The 17,916-nt window shown below is 43.5% G+C and overlaps 1 protein-coding gene across 4 annotated transcripts in view; it reads right to left on the bottom strand.

The window, feature by feature from the left end:
• The window catches only part of Ext2 (exostosin glycosyltransferase 2), a 124,808-nt gene that overhangs the window by 90,821 nt on the left and 16,071 nt on the right, over positions 1-17,916 (bottom strand). For all 4 annotated transcript variants that reach the window (XM_028778510.1, XM_028778511.1, XM_028778512.1 and 1 more), the window contains 2 exons: positions 5,138-5,333; positions 2,585-2,724 (listed from right to left, as the gene is read on the bottom strand). In XM_028778510.1, coding sequence (XP_028634343.1) covers positions 2,585-2,724; positions 5,138-5,333 — 336 coding nt within the window. The remainder of the gene's footprint in view (positions 1-2,584; positions 2,725-5,137; positions 5,334-17,916) is intronic.

Here is a 17,916-nt window from a genome sequence, read left to right as displayed (position 1 = left end):
TCCTGCATGGATAAATGCTGGAGGCACTCCTCACTTCCCGAAGATTAAAGAAGATGTCATGTGCTTCTCTTTCAAGTACTCGGGCTCCTGCTCCTTTTCTGGGACCACACGGCCCTCTACCCTTTACACATATATCTGCTAAGGTTGCATGGGTCAACCATGCCGATCCAAAGCTCCAAGATCCAAAATGCTTCCAAATCTGGTTTGTTGATTACCAGCATGGTACCACATGGGGGAAATTCACACCACAAGACTCTGTTTCATGCAGAATTATTAAAATTAGTATGTGATTTGCTTGGAGGTCACCTTTCATGGTTAGATTTGGTTCCCTCCACAAGATGCATCATTCCATGTGTGTAGATACTCCAAAATTCACAACAATCCACAGTCCAAAACACCCTGGCCGGCCCCAGCATCTCAGATAAAGGATGCAGAACCTGAATCCCGCTATTCTTCACCTCTAATTCCCAGCCTCCTCAGAAAGAGAAACCATCCTAGTATTAGACTATAAAATGCTATCACATTAATAGTAGGCTTTCTAATAAATGTAAAATGTAAAAGTTAGCCAATTTAAGTTGTTCAAATGCCTTTGCTATTGTACTTGGATAAATTATCATAATGAGCTGGCAGAGAAGAAAGCAATTAAATATTTGTGGCAAAGACATTAAACTTCAATAATCTTCCACCAAAGTCTTGTGACATGACACCTGGGACCAGAGGGAAACTCCTGTGAATACATCCAAGCAGAGTTCGCATTTGTCCATCTGTCTTGGAATCTCCAAACTTTCGTGGAGGCAGAGTCTTCCCCCACTAGCAGCCATCGGACCCGACTGCAGGTATGAGTCTAGATACCTGGGGGCTTCAATTCAGAATCCCTGGAATAAGTAAGGTCAGAAACTCTCCAGCTGTGTCCAGACTGCGTCAGCCCAGGGGTGGCGGCTGCTTTGTGGAAAGAGTCAGGGCACAAGCATCTTAGGCTTTGTAAGCCAGGCATCTCTGCAATTACTCAGCACTGCACAAGTAACATGAAAATTAAGGGCAAAGCAATGATACAATACGACTTTATTTGCAAAATCAGCCGGCCTAGGGTTCAGCCCACTGGACTCTGTGAACGGCTCTAATCCCATGTGCTAAGTCTGACAGAAGACACAGCAGTGAGGCTGGAGTAATAGCAGCTAGGGACACTCAGCCTAGGCCTAGTCCTAAGGTGCCTTCCATTTTGGAATATTTGCATGAACATAAGTTGGGATTCCAGTCTAAATATGAGGATTTGTTTATGTTCTGTGCATTTGTTACACATGCAAACTGAATATACAGTATACCAGCACCCTTTGATTGTCCACTCTTCTAAACTTTAGTGGCTATAAAATGTTCAAACTTTAATATATTCAAAATGCACCAATGATTTGGGGAAGAACAGCAAGGTAATAAACCTCTACTCCCTGGAGGACTGTAGGGCTGTGCCCTAGCACATGAGCTCAGTGCTGGTGACTGAATCCTCTTGGCCAGTCACAGGCTACAAGTAAAGCTCTGAAGAACTGTGCCAAGCCAGTGGACCAGATTCAAGGCTTTCATTGCTATGGGGGATACAATGGTCATGTTAGTCTTGGTGTTAAGTGTTCCAAGGAAGTAGCCACTGCCATCAAGGGGCCATCAGCTTGGTCAAGCTATCCATCGTCCCTGTGTGGAGAGGCTATTGAGGGAACAAGATAGGAAAGCCCCCACACTGTTCCATGCAAGGTGACAGGCCACTCTGGCTCTGTGCTGATGTGTCTCATCCTTGCCCCTAGAGGCACTGGCATTGTCTCTGCTCCCGTGCCTAAGAAACTACTGATGATGGCCGGTATAAATGACTGCTACAGCCAAAGAACGCACTGCCACCACCTTTGATGCCATCTCCAAGATCTACAGCTACTTGAACCCCCATCTCTGGAAAGAGGCTGTGTTCACCAAGTCTCCTTGTCAGGAATTCACTGATCATCTTGTAAAAACCCACACCAGAGTCTCCCAGAGGACCTAGGCTCTAGCTGTGCCTACCACGTAAGGGTTTTTATACAAGAAAAATAAAATGAATTAAGTTTGTTAAGAAGAAGAAAAGGGAGGAGGAGGAGGAGGGGAGAGAAAGAGGAGGAGGAGGAGAAGGAGGAGGAGAAGGGAAGAGAAGAAGAAGAAGAAGAAGAAGAAGAAGAAGAAGAAGAAGAAGAAGAACAACAACAACAACAACAACAACAACAACAGTGCCAAGCAGTGTGTGCAGTGCTCACACGGTTGTGGTCACTTTCATTGTCATAGTTTTTTTTCTTAAATAATGGGTTCCATTATGTCACTCTCACGCATGTGTTCCAGGTACTTTGATCTTACATCTACCAACCCCATGACTGTGAGCTATTATATAAAGCCAAGTGTGGAACTGTATACCTGTGGCATTTTTGACAGTGCTCAAAAGCTTCAGGCTTTGGAATGTTTCTGACTTACAAGTTAGACACACTTACCCTGCAGTTAGTTCTCAAACCTGGGCAAGCATCACAATGGTCTGAGAGACCTCTTTTTCCACCAGCTACAGTTCACTAGATGGTATACCTACCTCTTCCAGTCCAGAACTTCAGAGAAAGGCAGAATATAAGAGTCTGCAATGACAACTGGGACACAGCCAGCTTGTAAGACATCGCTCAGCACCGCCTGGCCCAGCCGAGCTCCTCGAAGGACCGTACAAAACGTAGCCTCCTGCAGCAACACAAGAGAGGCTGAGGGTTAGCAGGCAGTCCTTAGGTCCTTGAACATTATGACATCCCCCAAGGGTTAAAGCTAAGCAGTGCCAGGGCATCTAGGGATGGCCAGAAGGCCTCAAGTCTGTGAAACAGGAAACACTTAGCTGGCTGCAGAGTCTCCACCTTAATTCTTCAGTGAAACTCCAACGCTACCAGGGCTGGTGTTCTGCACACGTTCAGAGCCAGCATCAGTCTTCCTCTGGTCAGGTGACTGAGGTCTTGCAGACTGGCTTCTACTAGTGCCGATGAACTGTGTACGCACCCATGGCCTGTGGTCTCAACACTGCCCAAGCCCCAACATCAGCCCAGCCTGCAATGGGGCAGGAAGGTCCAAAATCTCTGCCCTCCTTTGAGTCCCCAAGGCCCTACCAGTGTTTGCCTCTAGAAGGAATTCATTAAAGGAATACAGCCTTAAGAAGGCATTAAGATATATGTTCTACCTAGAGACAAGAAGTCCAACAAAAGTGAACTCTCAAAAACAAAACAAAAAACAAAAACAAACAAAAAAACTCTTCCTCAGCCAGGCTGTGGTGGTGCATGCCTTTAATCCCAGTACTTGGGAGGCGGAGGTGGAGGCAGAGGCAGATAGATCTCTTGATTTCGAGGCCAACCTGGCCTACAGAGTGAGTTCCAGGACACCCAGGACTACACAGAGAAACACTGTCTCAAAACAAACATCAACAAAACTATCACCAACAGAAACCTATTCCTCACCCATTCATCTTACTCTCAGTGTGGGGAATGCTGGGATAACAGAAGCTGTACAGAGAAAACACAGGTGCCATGGGCACCACACCCCAGAATGAGACCCTATTTCTCTTACTCCCAGGTTCCCCACAGGAACAGGTTCTGTCTCTTTAGGAGGAAGCGAAAGGATTAAGAAAGAAAACACAACTTCATCTTTAAAGTCAGGAAAAAAGCCAGGCACAGTGGATCCTATCGGTAATCTCAGAATTTGGGAAGATGAGGCAGGGGGATGAGTTTAAAGCCAACCTGGGCTACATAGTGAAACTGTTTTTATTTTATTTATTTATTTATTTATTTATTTATTTATTTATTTATTTATTTATTTATTTTTATATATCCTGTTGCTCCCTTTCCCCCAACACAAAGTAAATGTAATTAAAAAAAAAAATTCTATCTTAAAACTGATTACTGAGCCATGTGAAGGTACTACTACTGGCTGGTAAGATGGCTCAGCCAATAAAGACACCTCCTGCCAGGTCTGATGACCTAAGTTTGACCCCAGACATCCACAGGGGAGAAGGAACAAAGCAACTCAGCACAGCTGCCCTCTGACCTCCACAGACTGCACTGTGGCACATGCACGTATGCATGCAGCACACACATGTACAGACACGTCCACACTAAACAATTTAATAAAAAGTTTGTTTAAAAATAAATAACACTATAGAAAAGGAAAGGTCAGAAAAAAAAAATATATGAGAAAGTCAGTCTCCCAGCGCCCCTGAATTTGATACAGAAAAGCCGCATCTGAGGGATGAGACACGCATGTGCCTGGGCTGCAGCTGGGCAGCTTGCCTGCCTGCGGAGCCACGGCCAGATGTGGACACACACAGATCGCTCTTCCTGTCCAGACAAAGGTTACTATAAACACTGGCTGCATCTCCACCATATCACCCAGAAACTCCAGAGGGAGATAGTACTTCTTGAGAGAGTATTTTAACAATTTCAGGATGGATCAGCTCTCTGGAGATTTGAAAAAATTAGTAAATACACAAATATACAAAAACTATATCATCTCCTTGATAGTTCTTGAACTAACCCGTCTCAATTTTAAATGTTTAAGTGAGCAAGGCTACGATTCGCTTTTCCTAGCACCATGCCCTAGGATGTCAAATATTCTGTCTACAAACAGTCCCCAAGGGCTTTGTCTGTGATGGCAGTGAAGCGTATGCTATGGGTGACAAAATGCCCCAAAACAAAGCAATCAAAGCAGGCCTGAAGGCCCAGGGAAAGCCAAGCACTCCTTGTGGGCTGTCGGTGTCTAGAGATGCAACTGGCCGCCTTACAGGTCACTTCTCTGTACCAGCCATCAGCATGAGGTAAAAGCAAGAAACATTTATGCACTTGGCCTATACAGCATCTCAGAAATCTAGAGGATTTGCATTTTTGAAGTACAGTGAGTATCCAAAGGATACTTAACATTTATAGACCCAGCAGCCCCACCCACATAAACGCATCATCTACTCAGGTTCCCCCGTGGTCTGCCCCTCCAGTGAGGAGATGCAGCTTCTCCCCTAGAGTAATACCCGTTACTTATGGGAGACAGCTCCTGGGACTGGAGTCAGTTTCGCTCCACAGCAGCAGCCCACCCTGAGCCTGGCGAGCTCTTAAGTGGCACTCACCTGCAGCACTTGGGGGTAATCGAAGACCTGGTGCTGGTGGCAGCGCTTTCGGACAGAGAGGACACCCTCCGAGAGATTGGTGCATTTGTCTAGGACTAACACTGACTCTTTGTGTTTGGCCTGGAGGGCTTCTAGTTCCTCTCTGTACTCAGGGTGGATAGCCATCTGAGAGGACAGCAGGAAGTACCGCCGGGGACTAGAGGGGAGAAGAAAAGGTCACTTGGGATCAGTCAGTTGGTCAAGTCAGACAAACATTGGACTTCCAGCAACAGGTATTTCCTGGCCAGTCTCAACATATGCCATTCATTTTCAAAATTATACTGTGTCACATTCCTGGATATTTAAAACATTATATACCGCCCTTCCAGTCTGGGCCTGAGCACTGAGCAGATCTCGGGTGGCTGCTCTGCACCCAATCTCACAAAACCCAGAGGAAGCAGGCCTCCCAGGAGCTCTAACCCAGGCAGCATCTTAAGTAAGGAGAGAGCAACACCCACCCCAAACAGGTAGTAACTGGGACCCACTAGGACCCAGGAATTCACTCCTGGCCTGGAACACTGGTTCCTTTCTGTCTGGGTCCGAGGACTGAGCAGATCTTGGGCCCCAGCTCTAACCCCAGTAGTAACACCCACCCCACACAGTTCTGAAACAATCAAGATAATAGGAAAGACAGGCTCCAGTAAGTAAGGAGATCCAGATGGTGAAAGGCAAGTGCAAGAACATAAGCATCAGCAACCCAGGGTACTTGGCATCATTAGAACCTAGTTTTCCCACACTAGAAAGTCCTGATTTCCCCATATCACCAGCAAAGCAGATTCAGATTTAAAATCACTTCTAATGATGATGATAGAGGACTTTAAGAAGGACATAAATAACACTCTCAAAGAATTTAAGGAGAATGCAGATAAACAGGTAGAAGCCCTTAAAGAGGAAACACAAAAATCCCTTAAAGAATTACAAGAGAACACAACCAAACAGGTGAAGGAATTGAACAAAACCATCCAGGACATAAAAATGGAAGTAGAAACAATTAAGAAATCACAAAGGGAAACTACCCAGGAGATAGGAAACCTAGGAAAAAAAATCAGGAGTCACAGATGCATCACCAACAGAATATAAGAGATAGAAGAGAGAATCTCAGGTGCAGAAGATACCATAGAAAATATTGACACAGCTATCAAAGAAAATGCAAAATGCAAAAAGTTCTTAACACAAAACATCCAGGAAATCCAGGACACAATGAGAAGACCAAACCTAAGGGTAATAGGTATAGATGAGAGTGAAGATTCCCAACTTAAAGGGCCAATAAATATCTTCAACAAAATTATAGAAGAAAACTTCCCTAACCTAAAGAACAAGAAGCCCATAAACATATAAGAAGCCTACAGAATGCCAAATAGACTAGACCAGAAAAGAAATACCTTCCGTCACATAATAATCAAAACACCAAATGCACAAAACAAAGAAAGAATATTAAAAGCAGAAGGGAAAAAGGCCAAGTAACATATAAAGGCAGACCTATAAGAATTACACCAGACTATAAAAGCCAGAAGATCCTGGACTGACATCATACAAACCCTAGGAGAACACAAATGCCAGCCCAGGCTACTACTATACCCAGCAAAACTCTCAATTACCAGAGATGGAGAAACCAACATATTCCATGACAAAACCAAATTTACACAATATCTTTCCACAAACCCAGCATTACAAAGGATATTAGTGGGAAAGCTCCAATACAAGGAGGGAAATTATACCCTAGACAGAGCAAGAAAGTAATCCTCTTCCAACAAATCCAAAAGAAGATAGCCACACAAAGATAATTCCACCTCTAATAACAAAAATAACAGGAAGCAACAATCACTGTTCCTTAATATCTCTTAACACCAATGGACTCAATTCCCCAATAAAAAGACATAGGCTAACGAATAGGATACATAAACAGGACCCAGCATTTTGCTGCATACAGGAAACCCACCTCAGTGACAAAGACAGACACTACCGTAGAGTAAAAGGCTGGAAAACAATTTTTTAAGCAAATGGTCCTAAGAAACAAGCTGGAGTGGCCATTCTAAAACCTCCAGCCCAAGAACACAAAGGGAGGGTCATGGCTCCACCTGTATAGGTAGTTGAGGGTGGCATTGTCAGGCATCAGTGGAAGTGGAGGGTCTTGGTACCCAATAGTTTGGATTCCCTAGTGTTGGGGAAATTCAGAGCAGGGAGGCGGGAATGGGAGGATGGTGGGAGTACACCCTCATAGAAACTCCCAGAATTATATGGATTAGATATGATACATACAGGCCACCAGAAGACTAGATTCCAGAATTCAAACAAAAAATATCTTGATACTAAAATTTGTTTTGAGAATTGTATATTGCAGAATACACAGTCTTGGTGTATCTACTCATCAAGCAATCTGAGCAGACCTGCTCAAACCTCTGATGTCCTGGAATTTCAGCTGAATGCAGTGAAGACACAGATGTCAGAGGCTTCTCAATTTACTCTCCCCCCTCACCCCTCTTCTAATATCTGAACGCCCGTAATCAGCTTGAAGAAGTTAATGAAGAGTCGGTGCCCTATTTCCTGGGCTTGGGGACTGAGGTGGTTAATATTGAGCTGTCTTTCTAGGGAAAAGTAGTGGTTTTGTTGGAACAGGGAGGAATAGCTAGGATTTATTGCATAGCCATAACGTATTGGTAGAAATCTGTATAATTGTTATTAAGCTTAAGTTATAATTTCTTAAATGGTACAAAATTTAGTTTGATTTCAAACTTAAGAAGGTTTTCATTGGTACGAGTTTCTTATTGATATAGAAGAGAGATTAATATTGTTACTCTCATAGGCATTGTGCCTATATAACACATTTAGGAATACAAGGCTTAAGCCCAGTCCTTCTTTAACTTTTTTTAACTGATTTGAGATGGTTAGCCTGTGAGTTAAGGGCCTATAGCAAATTCATGGCTCTGAGTTTATTGTTAGGGTGTTTTCTATATTTTATTTAGAAATAGCTGAGAGGAGTTAACAGACAACATTCCAGCTTGCCTTACATAGATAGTTGGTTTTCGAAACGTCAGAAATCCACAGAATTATGTTACAAACATTTCTGCATTAAAGTTCATTTTCATTAGGACCTATCTGCTCCTGACAGCTTCCTGTCTTGGATTCTAAGAAGAAATTGAGCATCTTTGGAGTTACTCTAGTTGTGGTGAAACAGCCACTAGGCAAGAATTGCCTCTCTTCATCTACAGACGAATTACTGTCCTGAAAAGGACACACTTATGGAATAGTCGACTGATTATATCTGCCAAGACAGAGTAATCAGCCCTTAATAATTCTGCATCACTAGATCTGTCAGATGATCCAGGGCCAGAAGGCTGAAGATCAGATGCTCCAACATTTTGTAGTATAGGGACTGTCCAGGTGTTCAGTGGTCTCTATAAATTGGCTAAGTTTTAGAAGCTATGCTTTGTGCTTCCCATAATTTCAGTTAATTCAGTCATTCTGGATTTCTGACGGGGTTGAAGACTTATAGTCTCATAGCCAATCCCAGCTATTTACTTTGAGAGAAAAGACTTGAGAGGATGGTTTTCAGCTGACATTCATTCTAAAGCCAAGAAAAAAGCCAGGTTCAGAACTAAGTCTTTTAGTTAGGAGAGATGACAGAGGTTCTGGTTAGTCAACAAAATGATGGACTGGGTATTAGGTCTATCTTGTACCTTACTGATACAGATTGGTATAGTTATGCTCTAATTGTATTTTGAGAGAAAAGTTTTATCTTAACAGGAAGGGTGATATGTAGGAGGAGCTAAGGTGGGAGGAGTAAGGAGAGGAGGCAGAGCTAGGAGGGGGGAGGGGAGGAGGGGAACATGGAGGCAGATGTTTGGGTGTCTCCGCCAGTCAAAGATAGATGGTATATCTAGGTTGAGTATTGGGTTACACTTCTGATTGTATGGGCATCTTATTATTGAGCATTACCAAACTTATAAAGCCTTTGATTAACATTTTAAAAAATAAAATAAATTAAATTAAATTAAAAAAAAAGAAATCAGAACTCTCTATACCAGGTAATTCATACCATGGCAAAGGTATAATAAACTGACTACAGAATAGTGTTTAGTTTTTGATCAACCTTATAATTATTAGAAACATGAATGATATGGTCAGTTTAGGGACAAAATATTTATAGATCAAACTCTACAAGGAAGTTAATATTTATAGTGTGATGATGTCTAACTTTTTCAGCAATTACAAATTAGATTATAAACGTGGATTATTTTAATATGTTATGTAAGTTTTATAAAGTTATGAGCTCATAAATTAGTTGAACAAGCATGTATACTAAAAATTACCAATTTATATATTACTTCTCCCACATGATGTAAGCAGACACTAAAATTGCTAATGTCTATTGACATAATCATAATCATATAAAGATCCATATAAAGAACATTGAGAAAAAGCACAGAAAAATTCTTAGAAATTATATTATAAGAAGAAATTGAGCATTGTCAGGAGCCATCATAGGACAAGGTAATAACTAGCAGGTGATCTTCCTGAGATGATCTGCTTCGGTTTATAATATAATCCATGACAGATTCTTTCTTAAAGGCAAGGCCCAAGAGAATTCACTTAGGAACAATTCCTGTGATTAATATGCTTTTCCTGTTATTATTAGACATATATAACAATCACTAGGTATTACCACACCCCTTTTGAGCAGATCTCTGCAGATCTATGAAGATGTACCGTCTTGTAGTGATGCTATATAGACAAATAGATGACTTCTTAAGTCTTAGTGATGATCCTGTAAGAATTCCTAAAATTATATCAGTGATTAATAAGTTCTTTTACAATGGGACTGCTATTAAATACTTTTCTAATAGTCAAAACTGCAATGAGAACTCTGTCAGTTTCCCATGTATCAAACACTTAATTACCTCTAAGACAGTAACCAGACTTTCTCCTACTCAGAGCATATTCCAAGAAGTTGTAAAAGAATTAACCAAAAGTCATTAAAAGGGAACTAAAGATTTATTATAGGTACTAGGACAGAAGATAAAATATTGACTTGGTTTATCTATACAAAACTTCACTAATAACTTAGTTACAGTTTCCAACTCACACTGAACCTGTGGAGCTGTGACAGGTGATGAATGTTTAGCCAGATAATTACTCCAAATGAATATGCATGTAAACACTTTATGTTGTAAAGTTCTATTTGAATTTATGATTTGATCTTATGTGTAAACTTGGGATGAACTTCTTAACGTGATCATGTATTCTGAAAGATGTATAAGTACTGAGAACAAAGAGATGAGGAGAAAATTTTTTCCCTTTCCCCCCTTAGGATCTTTCTGCTTTCCCCTTTTCTTAGATAGCTTTCATAGAAGACTTTTCACAACCTAGTAATAAATGCTGTAATCACTTTCAAAAAGAAAACAAAAACAAAACATTATATACCACATAAGAACAAGGTAAGGCTCTCTTGCATTCTGAAATATGAAATCACAAAAATTTTTATTTATCCAAAAGCTCTTTTTCTATTTTTTTCTTTTTGTCGTTTTGTTTTGAGACAGGGTCTCTCTATGTGGTCCTGATTGTCCTAGAACTTGCTCTGTAACCAGGTGGCCTCAATCTCACAGATATCTGCCTGCCACTGCCTCCTGAGTGCTGGGATTAAAGGTGTGTGCAACCATGCCCAGCAGAAACAGTTCTCAATATTGTGACAAATGCTCATGGCTTGCTAAGCCTACAGCATATGCTGTAAGAACAGGTATGTATACATAGAGAGAAAACAGGCTGATTACTTGGACAGAACAATAAAAAGTTATTCTTTATTAAACTGAAGGCTGGCTGCATTCTTCAAACAGGGAGAGGGAGTCCCCTTGATGTGTGGCAGTGTCACACAGCATGTCACACAACAGCAACAATAGTGCACCTATGCTGTTTAGGGACTCTGTGACAAGTCTTTATTCCCAAAGCCACATGGGCCGGAGAGGAAGCTAAAAGCCAGGAAAACAAGCAATAACAACAAAAAACTATCCTTCCCACCACACAGCACCTATCTCACCATTTGGGCAGGAAGGATGCAGAAAGAAACCAGAATGAAGAAAGACACCAAAGGTCCAGTGCTTTGCAGGTCTCCAAAGACACAAAAATGTGAGCATGGGGCACATGATAGATGCCCCAGATACTTAGGAGGCTGAGGCAGGAGGTGACTGATCATGGGCCTTCAAGCTCATCAACAGATGAGTCTGTGAGTAGATTTATGATTCATGAATTATATAGTGGGTTACTTAGTGGGTAAAGGTGCTTGCTACCAAGCCCAGTGACCTGGGTTGAATCCCTGGGACCCACATGGTAGGAAGAGAGAACTCTGATTAAGTATCCTCTTATTACCACACCTGCACCGTGGCATGCACATACCACACACACACACACACACACACACACACACACACACACACACCAGTTAGTGATTTGATGGGTTCCTTGGAGGGGGAGGAAATGTTAGGAGGGGCTCACTGGATGAAGCCTGTGGCTGGGGTGTGCCTGAAGTCCGTGCTCTGTCTCTGGCTCTTCCTGGTTTGTCCAGCTTTCCTGCCTGCTATGGGAGAAGCGGCTTTGTCCCACCACACATTCACGGCCCCATGGTGTCCTGCTTCAGCAGAGGTCCCAGAGTGAGTGGACCACGCATGAACTGAGCCTCTGGAACGACAAGCCACCCCCTCCCCAAAGCAAACAAGACTGGAGAGTCAGTAAGGCTGCTATCAAAGGAATGTGGGAGACTAGACAACGCTTCCCTAGGTTAGACGCCCACAGTACAGAGCAGGCAGGACCCAGGGCAGGGCTCTGAGGCCAGGAGATCACCACTGATGAGAACATGTATATAAAGCAGGTTCTGAGAAGATGAACACCCCTGCCCCTGCTTACCCTGAAAAGCAGCGCAGTGCTGGATGGAGCCAGAGCCAAGTGTGGTAGCATAAATCCACACCGGTACTCCCAGCACAAAGGAGCTGAGGCAGAAGGGTGGCATGTTCAAGGCCAGCCTGAACTACATAGTAAGAACCTTCTCTCAAAACTCTATAAACCTAAGGCTGGAGTGCAGAGGGGCTCAGGCAGTAAAGTGCTCACCACATAAGCATTGGGCCCGGGTTAATCCCCAGCGTCACTGTGACGACAGCACTACATGCCTATGTGACAGCACAGGCCTGTGTTCCCAGAGCTGTGGATGTGAAGACAGGAGGATCTCTGTGGCTTGCTGGCATAATTAATTACCCCAGGTTACTCAAGATGGGGGACACCATTCCTGAGGATGACACCCGAGGTCACCTCTGGCACACATGCACATGCATGTATGTAAGTTCACACCCACACAAACACAGGCATAGTACTATACAGATTCAGAAATAAACAGGTGTTAATATGTGGTTCTCAAAGGAACCCAGTAAAGAAGGGCAGGGTTGGATTTCACTGTTGCAGTGTTTGGAAGGTGTAGGCCCACTAGAGCCCCTCTCACTGTGCCCCACAACCCTGCCCAGTACAAACATGCAGATGTGTGCAGGACTCTAACAGGCTCCCCTGCCTGTACGCTGCCTCTCTCCAACCCATCTCGATGGTGTCCACGTCAGTTTCAACTATGCAAAAATTTCAGGTAGATTTGTTTTTCTTCTTAAGACTAAAGTTAGCTGTGACTCTCATGTTTCCTCTTAGCCCAGCTGATCTAAGTAAAAGCCAAATCATGCTGAGAACGTGATGTCTCCCTCAAAAACAAGGGTCGTAAACTCCTGATTTAGTTCCTTTTAGAAGGAAAATGACAAGAATTCCAGTTAGTTCTGTGAGAAGCAGCTATCAATAGCAACATGTCTTAGTTTCCCATTGAAAAAGCACTAGAATAGCTTTAAAATAAAAACAAACCCAGCATCGCTCTGCTGGACAGGCCCCAGGAGATGTGGGAATTCCCCGAGAAACACCTCTCACAGAGGGCAGGACCCCAGCAGGCTGACGCCAGGGCACCCTCCCTGCCTTCCCCAGGGAAGAGGACCATGAGGCCAAAGACTGTCTTCACTTTTAGTCTTTGGAGGGCTGAAGAGGAGTGTCCTTTATAAAAGCAACATTGCATTTTAAGGCACAGCTCTGAGGTAGCCAGGGAGGTGACCCCCTTGGCTTTCTGGGGCTACCATGAAGACAGTCGAGTCTCTTACAGGTTACTGAACCACAGAATTTTAAAACTAACTGTAACCTCAAGTGATCTCAAATTCCATGTAGTCATACATAAAAATCAACAAGATCAAATTACTAGAAAATACCATAGCTAATAACAGTTAAAATCTCCAAAATTAATCATCCTAAAGTGATCTCTGGCATTTCAGTGCTTGCCCACCTCTGGGCTTCAGTGTTTTCATCCCTGGGTTAAATCCCTGGCTGAGTGATGGAGTCCCGAGCCACCGGGACACCAGCTAGATGAAGACACAGGGCAGATCACAGTGAGTTAAGGAAAGGACACGCAGCAGACTAGTCTTCACAGGCTCACAGCTTGGCCCAGTGTTTCTCAAGTTTCTCAGCCACAGCCTTGAGGATGTTTGGGGCCATTTTCTCCTTGTGGTGGACTCCTGTGCTGAGGGGTTAGTGTGGCAGGCCCGCTGCTGCCCTGTGAAAGTTCTGTTAGGTTAGCTTCTTGACTGGTGTCTGGGAACTTGGATTGGGGATGGTTCCCATCACCCACAGAACTGGTAAGAGAAGTTCACTGTGCCCAAAACATACAAACAAGACTGTCTGCGCCAGGCAGGGCCAGCCTAGCCCATGTTACATTAACATGCCAAATTGAAGATCCTGGGTAGATGACAAAAACTTGCTTACTCTACAGGAACCAAATGGCCCCCACAGACCACCCAATCAGAATGTAACCAGATCCAGCCTTGGCACAGGGTGCTGAAGTACAGCAATTTCCTCAGCCCCTGAATTCTCTATGAGAAATTTTTGTTAAGAGTTGGAGATGTTGGCACATGCCTGTAATCCTGACACTTGGGAGGCACAGTTGGGAGAACTGCCACAAGTTCAAGGCCAGCCTGGTCTGTAAAGGGAATTCCAGGCCAGCCTGACCTATAAAATAAGCGCCTCTCTCAAAAGAATTATCTGTAAAGTGTGCATAGCACCTATAACCCTAGCAAGTGAAAAAGAAAGATTATAACTTTTCAGCCAGCCTGGACTACATAGTGAAACTCTCTCAAAAAAGCAAAGGCTACAAGTGTGTAGGAGTGTGGCAGAGCTTGTCAAGCATACAATCTCAAACCCTGAAAAAAAAAAGGCAAAGAATTTCTTTGATATTTTCATTTTGATAATAAAAAAAGTATAGGAATAATTTTATTTTGTCCATACTTAATGATGGATATTAATTTTAAAAATTTAACACCTGCTATGGTTTAAACACTAACAAAATTTATGCTAATATTTTAATTTTTTGGTTTTTGTTTACTATTTTTTGTTTTTATTGACAAGAGTTTCTCTGTGTAACCCTGGATGTCCTAAAACTCCCTCTAGACCAGGCTGGCCACTAAGATCTCACAGAGATCTGCCTGCCTCTGACTCCTGAGTGCTGGGGTTAAAGCTACCACCGCCTGACTCATGCTGAAACTTAACTCGCACTGTGAAGAACAAAGACAGTGGAGACATCATTCAACTGCGGTCTGTGGAGGTGAGAGCCCTGGAAGGGGCTTACAGTTAAATGAGGCCTTCAGCATGGGGCCCTAACCCACTGGGTCTGCAGCTCTATAAGAAAATAGGAAGAGGCAGAGACAGGAGAGTCTGTCTCACTGTGGGATGCTCGGGTACCACCTGGATGTGCTGCAGAGTACCACCCAGCAAGAAGGTCCTGCCAGGCACAGCTGCTTGTCCTGACACCCTAGCCCTTAAATAAAAGAAGAAATAAGGCTTTATGCTTTACAAATCACTCAGTCTATGGTACTCAGAGCAACAGAAAATAATGAGGTGCTAGGGACCAACCCCAAGTTGTCCAGGTGCCAGACAAAGCTGGGCTACGTCAACTTCTACACTGGAAAGATTTGTAATCTTTACTACATGCTTGGAAAGTTTCCTAAGTTTTGGGAAACTATGAATCATGTGTTCGTGTGAGACGAAGACAGATGATGCCACGGCAGACAAGCTATATGAAGGGAAGCTTCCCGGTGGTTCAGACACGAAGGACACTAAAGTGGAGCCCATTATCCCTCCACATGCAACCCCATTGGCTTGCCAAACCCACTGATCCCTGGTAAGTCCATATCCAGCTGAAAGGATGGAATACACTTCCCAGAAACACCCGTCTATCATATTAAATTATAGAGGCATAAGTGCTATTAGTATGGTCAACTGTTAGTACTTAACTCGTAAACCATTAGGCTTTGCAGTTATGTAAGCACTCAGAGTTTAGATGCGTCTTTTAAAACAGATTTTATTTTCTTTTTAATTTTGTGTATAGGACGGTGGTATGTGCACATGAGTGCAGTGCTCATGGAGGCCAGAAGAGGGCGTCAGACTCCTGGAACTGGACTTACAGGTGGTAGTGAGCTGCCCAAAGTGGGTGCTGGGAAATGAACGTGTATCCTCTGAAAGAACTGTGTGTAATTTTCACCAATGAACCATCTCTCCAGAATCAATGCTTTAAAACTATATTGTGTAATATCAAAAATAACTAAAATGTAAAGGGCTTTGAGTAAAAATAGTTACAAAGCAGGAGAACTCAGTTTACCTACTTCAAAATTTAGTACAAAGCTCCAGTACCTGAGTCTGTGAGGTACTTCCACAGGACTGACACACAGACAAGGGCAGACAATCCAAAACTGAGGCCTTCTTTTACAGCCAGGTGAATCTCACAAGGGTCTAAGAATACATGCATGGTGCTGAGACCACTGGACAAGCAGGAGAATGGCTCTGGACCCTCCCTCACACAGCACCTTCAAAACACATCACAAACCTAAAACCACAGACACTCTTAAAAGAAAACATCTGTAAATCTACCAGAAGCTTGATACAGCAGTGGTTTCTCCTTTTAATATTGACATTTACACCAAAAGTACAATAACCTAAGCAAAAAAGTCCGATAAGCTGGGGTCTGGGAGACATTCAGGCAGGAAAGAGCTTCCTGTGAAACACAAGGACCTGGGTTCCATACCCAGCACTCATGTGCAAATGCTGTGTGGTGGCATGTGCCTGCAGTCTTGGTGCTTAGAGACAGACAAGGGGATTCCAGGGGCTCCTGGCCAGCCAGACTCAATGACCTGGTGAGCTCCAGATTCAGTGAGACCTTGTCTCAAATATAAGGTTTCCAATCATAAGAAGAGCAAGTGAGGAAGACTTCTGAGTTCAGCCTCGGGCCTCCAAACACAAGTACAAATGCCACCCCTAGCCCCTGGAGAAAGATAGTGAGACAGAGACAGACAGAAAAGAACAGAGAAAGCAAGACAGAGAGACAGACAGACAGACAGACAGACAGAGGAAGAGAGGAAAATTGGACTTCATTAAAAGTAGAATCTTTTGTACTTCAAAAGTCACTCACTATCAAGAAAGTAATACGCAGCCTACAGAACAAAAGAGAATATTTGTAAATCACATACCCAACAAGGCAGCCATGCCTGGACTATATAAAAATTCTTAAAATTCTACAATAAGAAAACGATCAATTTCAAATGAGCAAATAATATGAACAGGCATTTTTTCCAAAGATGTCATATAAACGGCCATAAGCACCAGAATAGACACACAACAGTTCAGTCACTAGGGAGACACAAAGTGCAGCAATGGTGAGACCGGGCCTACCACGTGCCCTAGGGTGGCCGGAGTTAAAAGCGCAGAAATGATGGGACTGGGAAGAATGGGAGGACTGGAAAGCCAAGGGAACCACAAAATGCAGGCTTCCACAAAAGTCTTCATTGGAAAGTCCATGGCAGTATGTTCACACAGCTAAACATTAGAAATAATCACGACTGCCATCTACTGTGGTACAGACACACAAGGAAGCAGCCAATGAGGAGAGAAGTACCCATTCTGGGATGTCTTGTACAAGCAAAGGATGCTCCAATCACAAGCTCACTGAGCTCCCACCATGAAATTCCTTCTAAACAGACCTGTCTCCTTACTCCACAGACAAAAATACGAGCCAACTAGATGCCAAACCCACTTCAGTGGTTAAAGAGCAGACCTGGCCTGTGCTCCGTCACACTGACAAAATCCAAAGACCAAAGGCGGCAGCCTTCCATGAGTCATGACGCCACTGCACAAGTGCCACCCTAGGAAAATGCAGCCTGCAGTGGGAACACAGCACAGGGGACTGTGCTCCAGGACAAAGAAAGTGTGGCCCACCCTTCCCCAAGCAAATACTTTCAAGGTGACACTGAAAGGATGAGCAGGAAGCTACACCGACAGAGACAGGAGAGTGATTTCCAGGCAAGGCTGGGGAGAGGGCTTGGCTAGTAAAATACTTGCTACACAAGCCTGAGGGCCTGGGTTCAGATCCCGGAGACACGGTAGAAAGCCAGGCATGGCAGCATGTGTCTAGCGCCCAGCCTGGGTGGGAGGCTGGGAGATGGGAGGGACTAAAGGGTCCAGACAAGCAAATCTCTGAAGTTCACTGGCTAGAGAGCCCCGCTGTGTCAATGAGCTTCTGGTTCTGTCTCAGAAAAACAAAAACTAGAAAGCACCTGAGGACAGACACCTGAGGGCTACCTTTGCCTATATACATACACACAAATACACACAAACACAGTCACCCACCATAAACACAC

This window comes from Grammomys surdaster, unplaced genomic scaffold (genome assembly GCF_004785775.1).
Source record: "Grammomys surdaster isolate TR1022 unplaced genomic scaffold, NIH_TR_1.0 338, whole genome shotgun sequence".
NCBI lineage: Eukaryota > Metazoa > Chordata > Mammalia > Rodentia > Muridae > Grammomys > Grammomys surdaster.
This window is presented reverse-complemented; position numbering and strand designations above follow the sequence as displayed.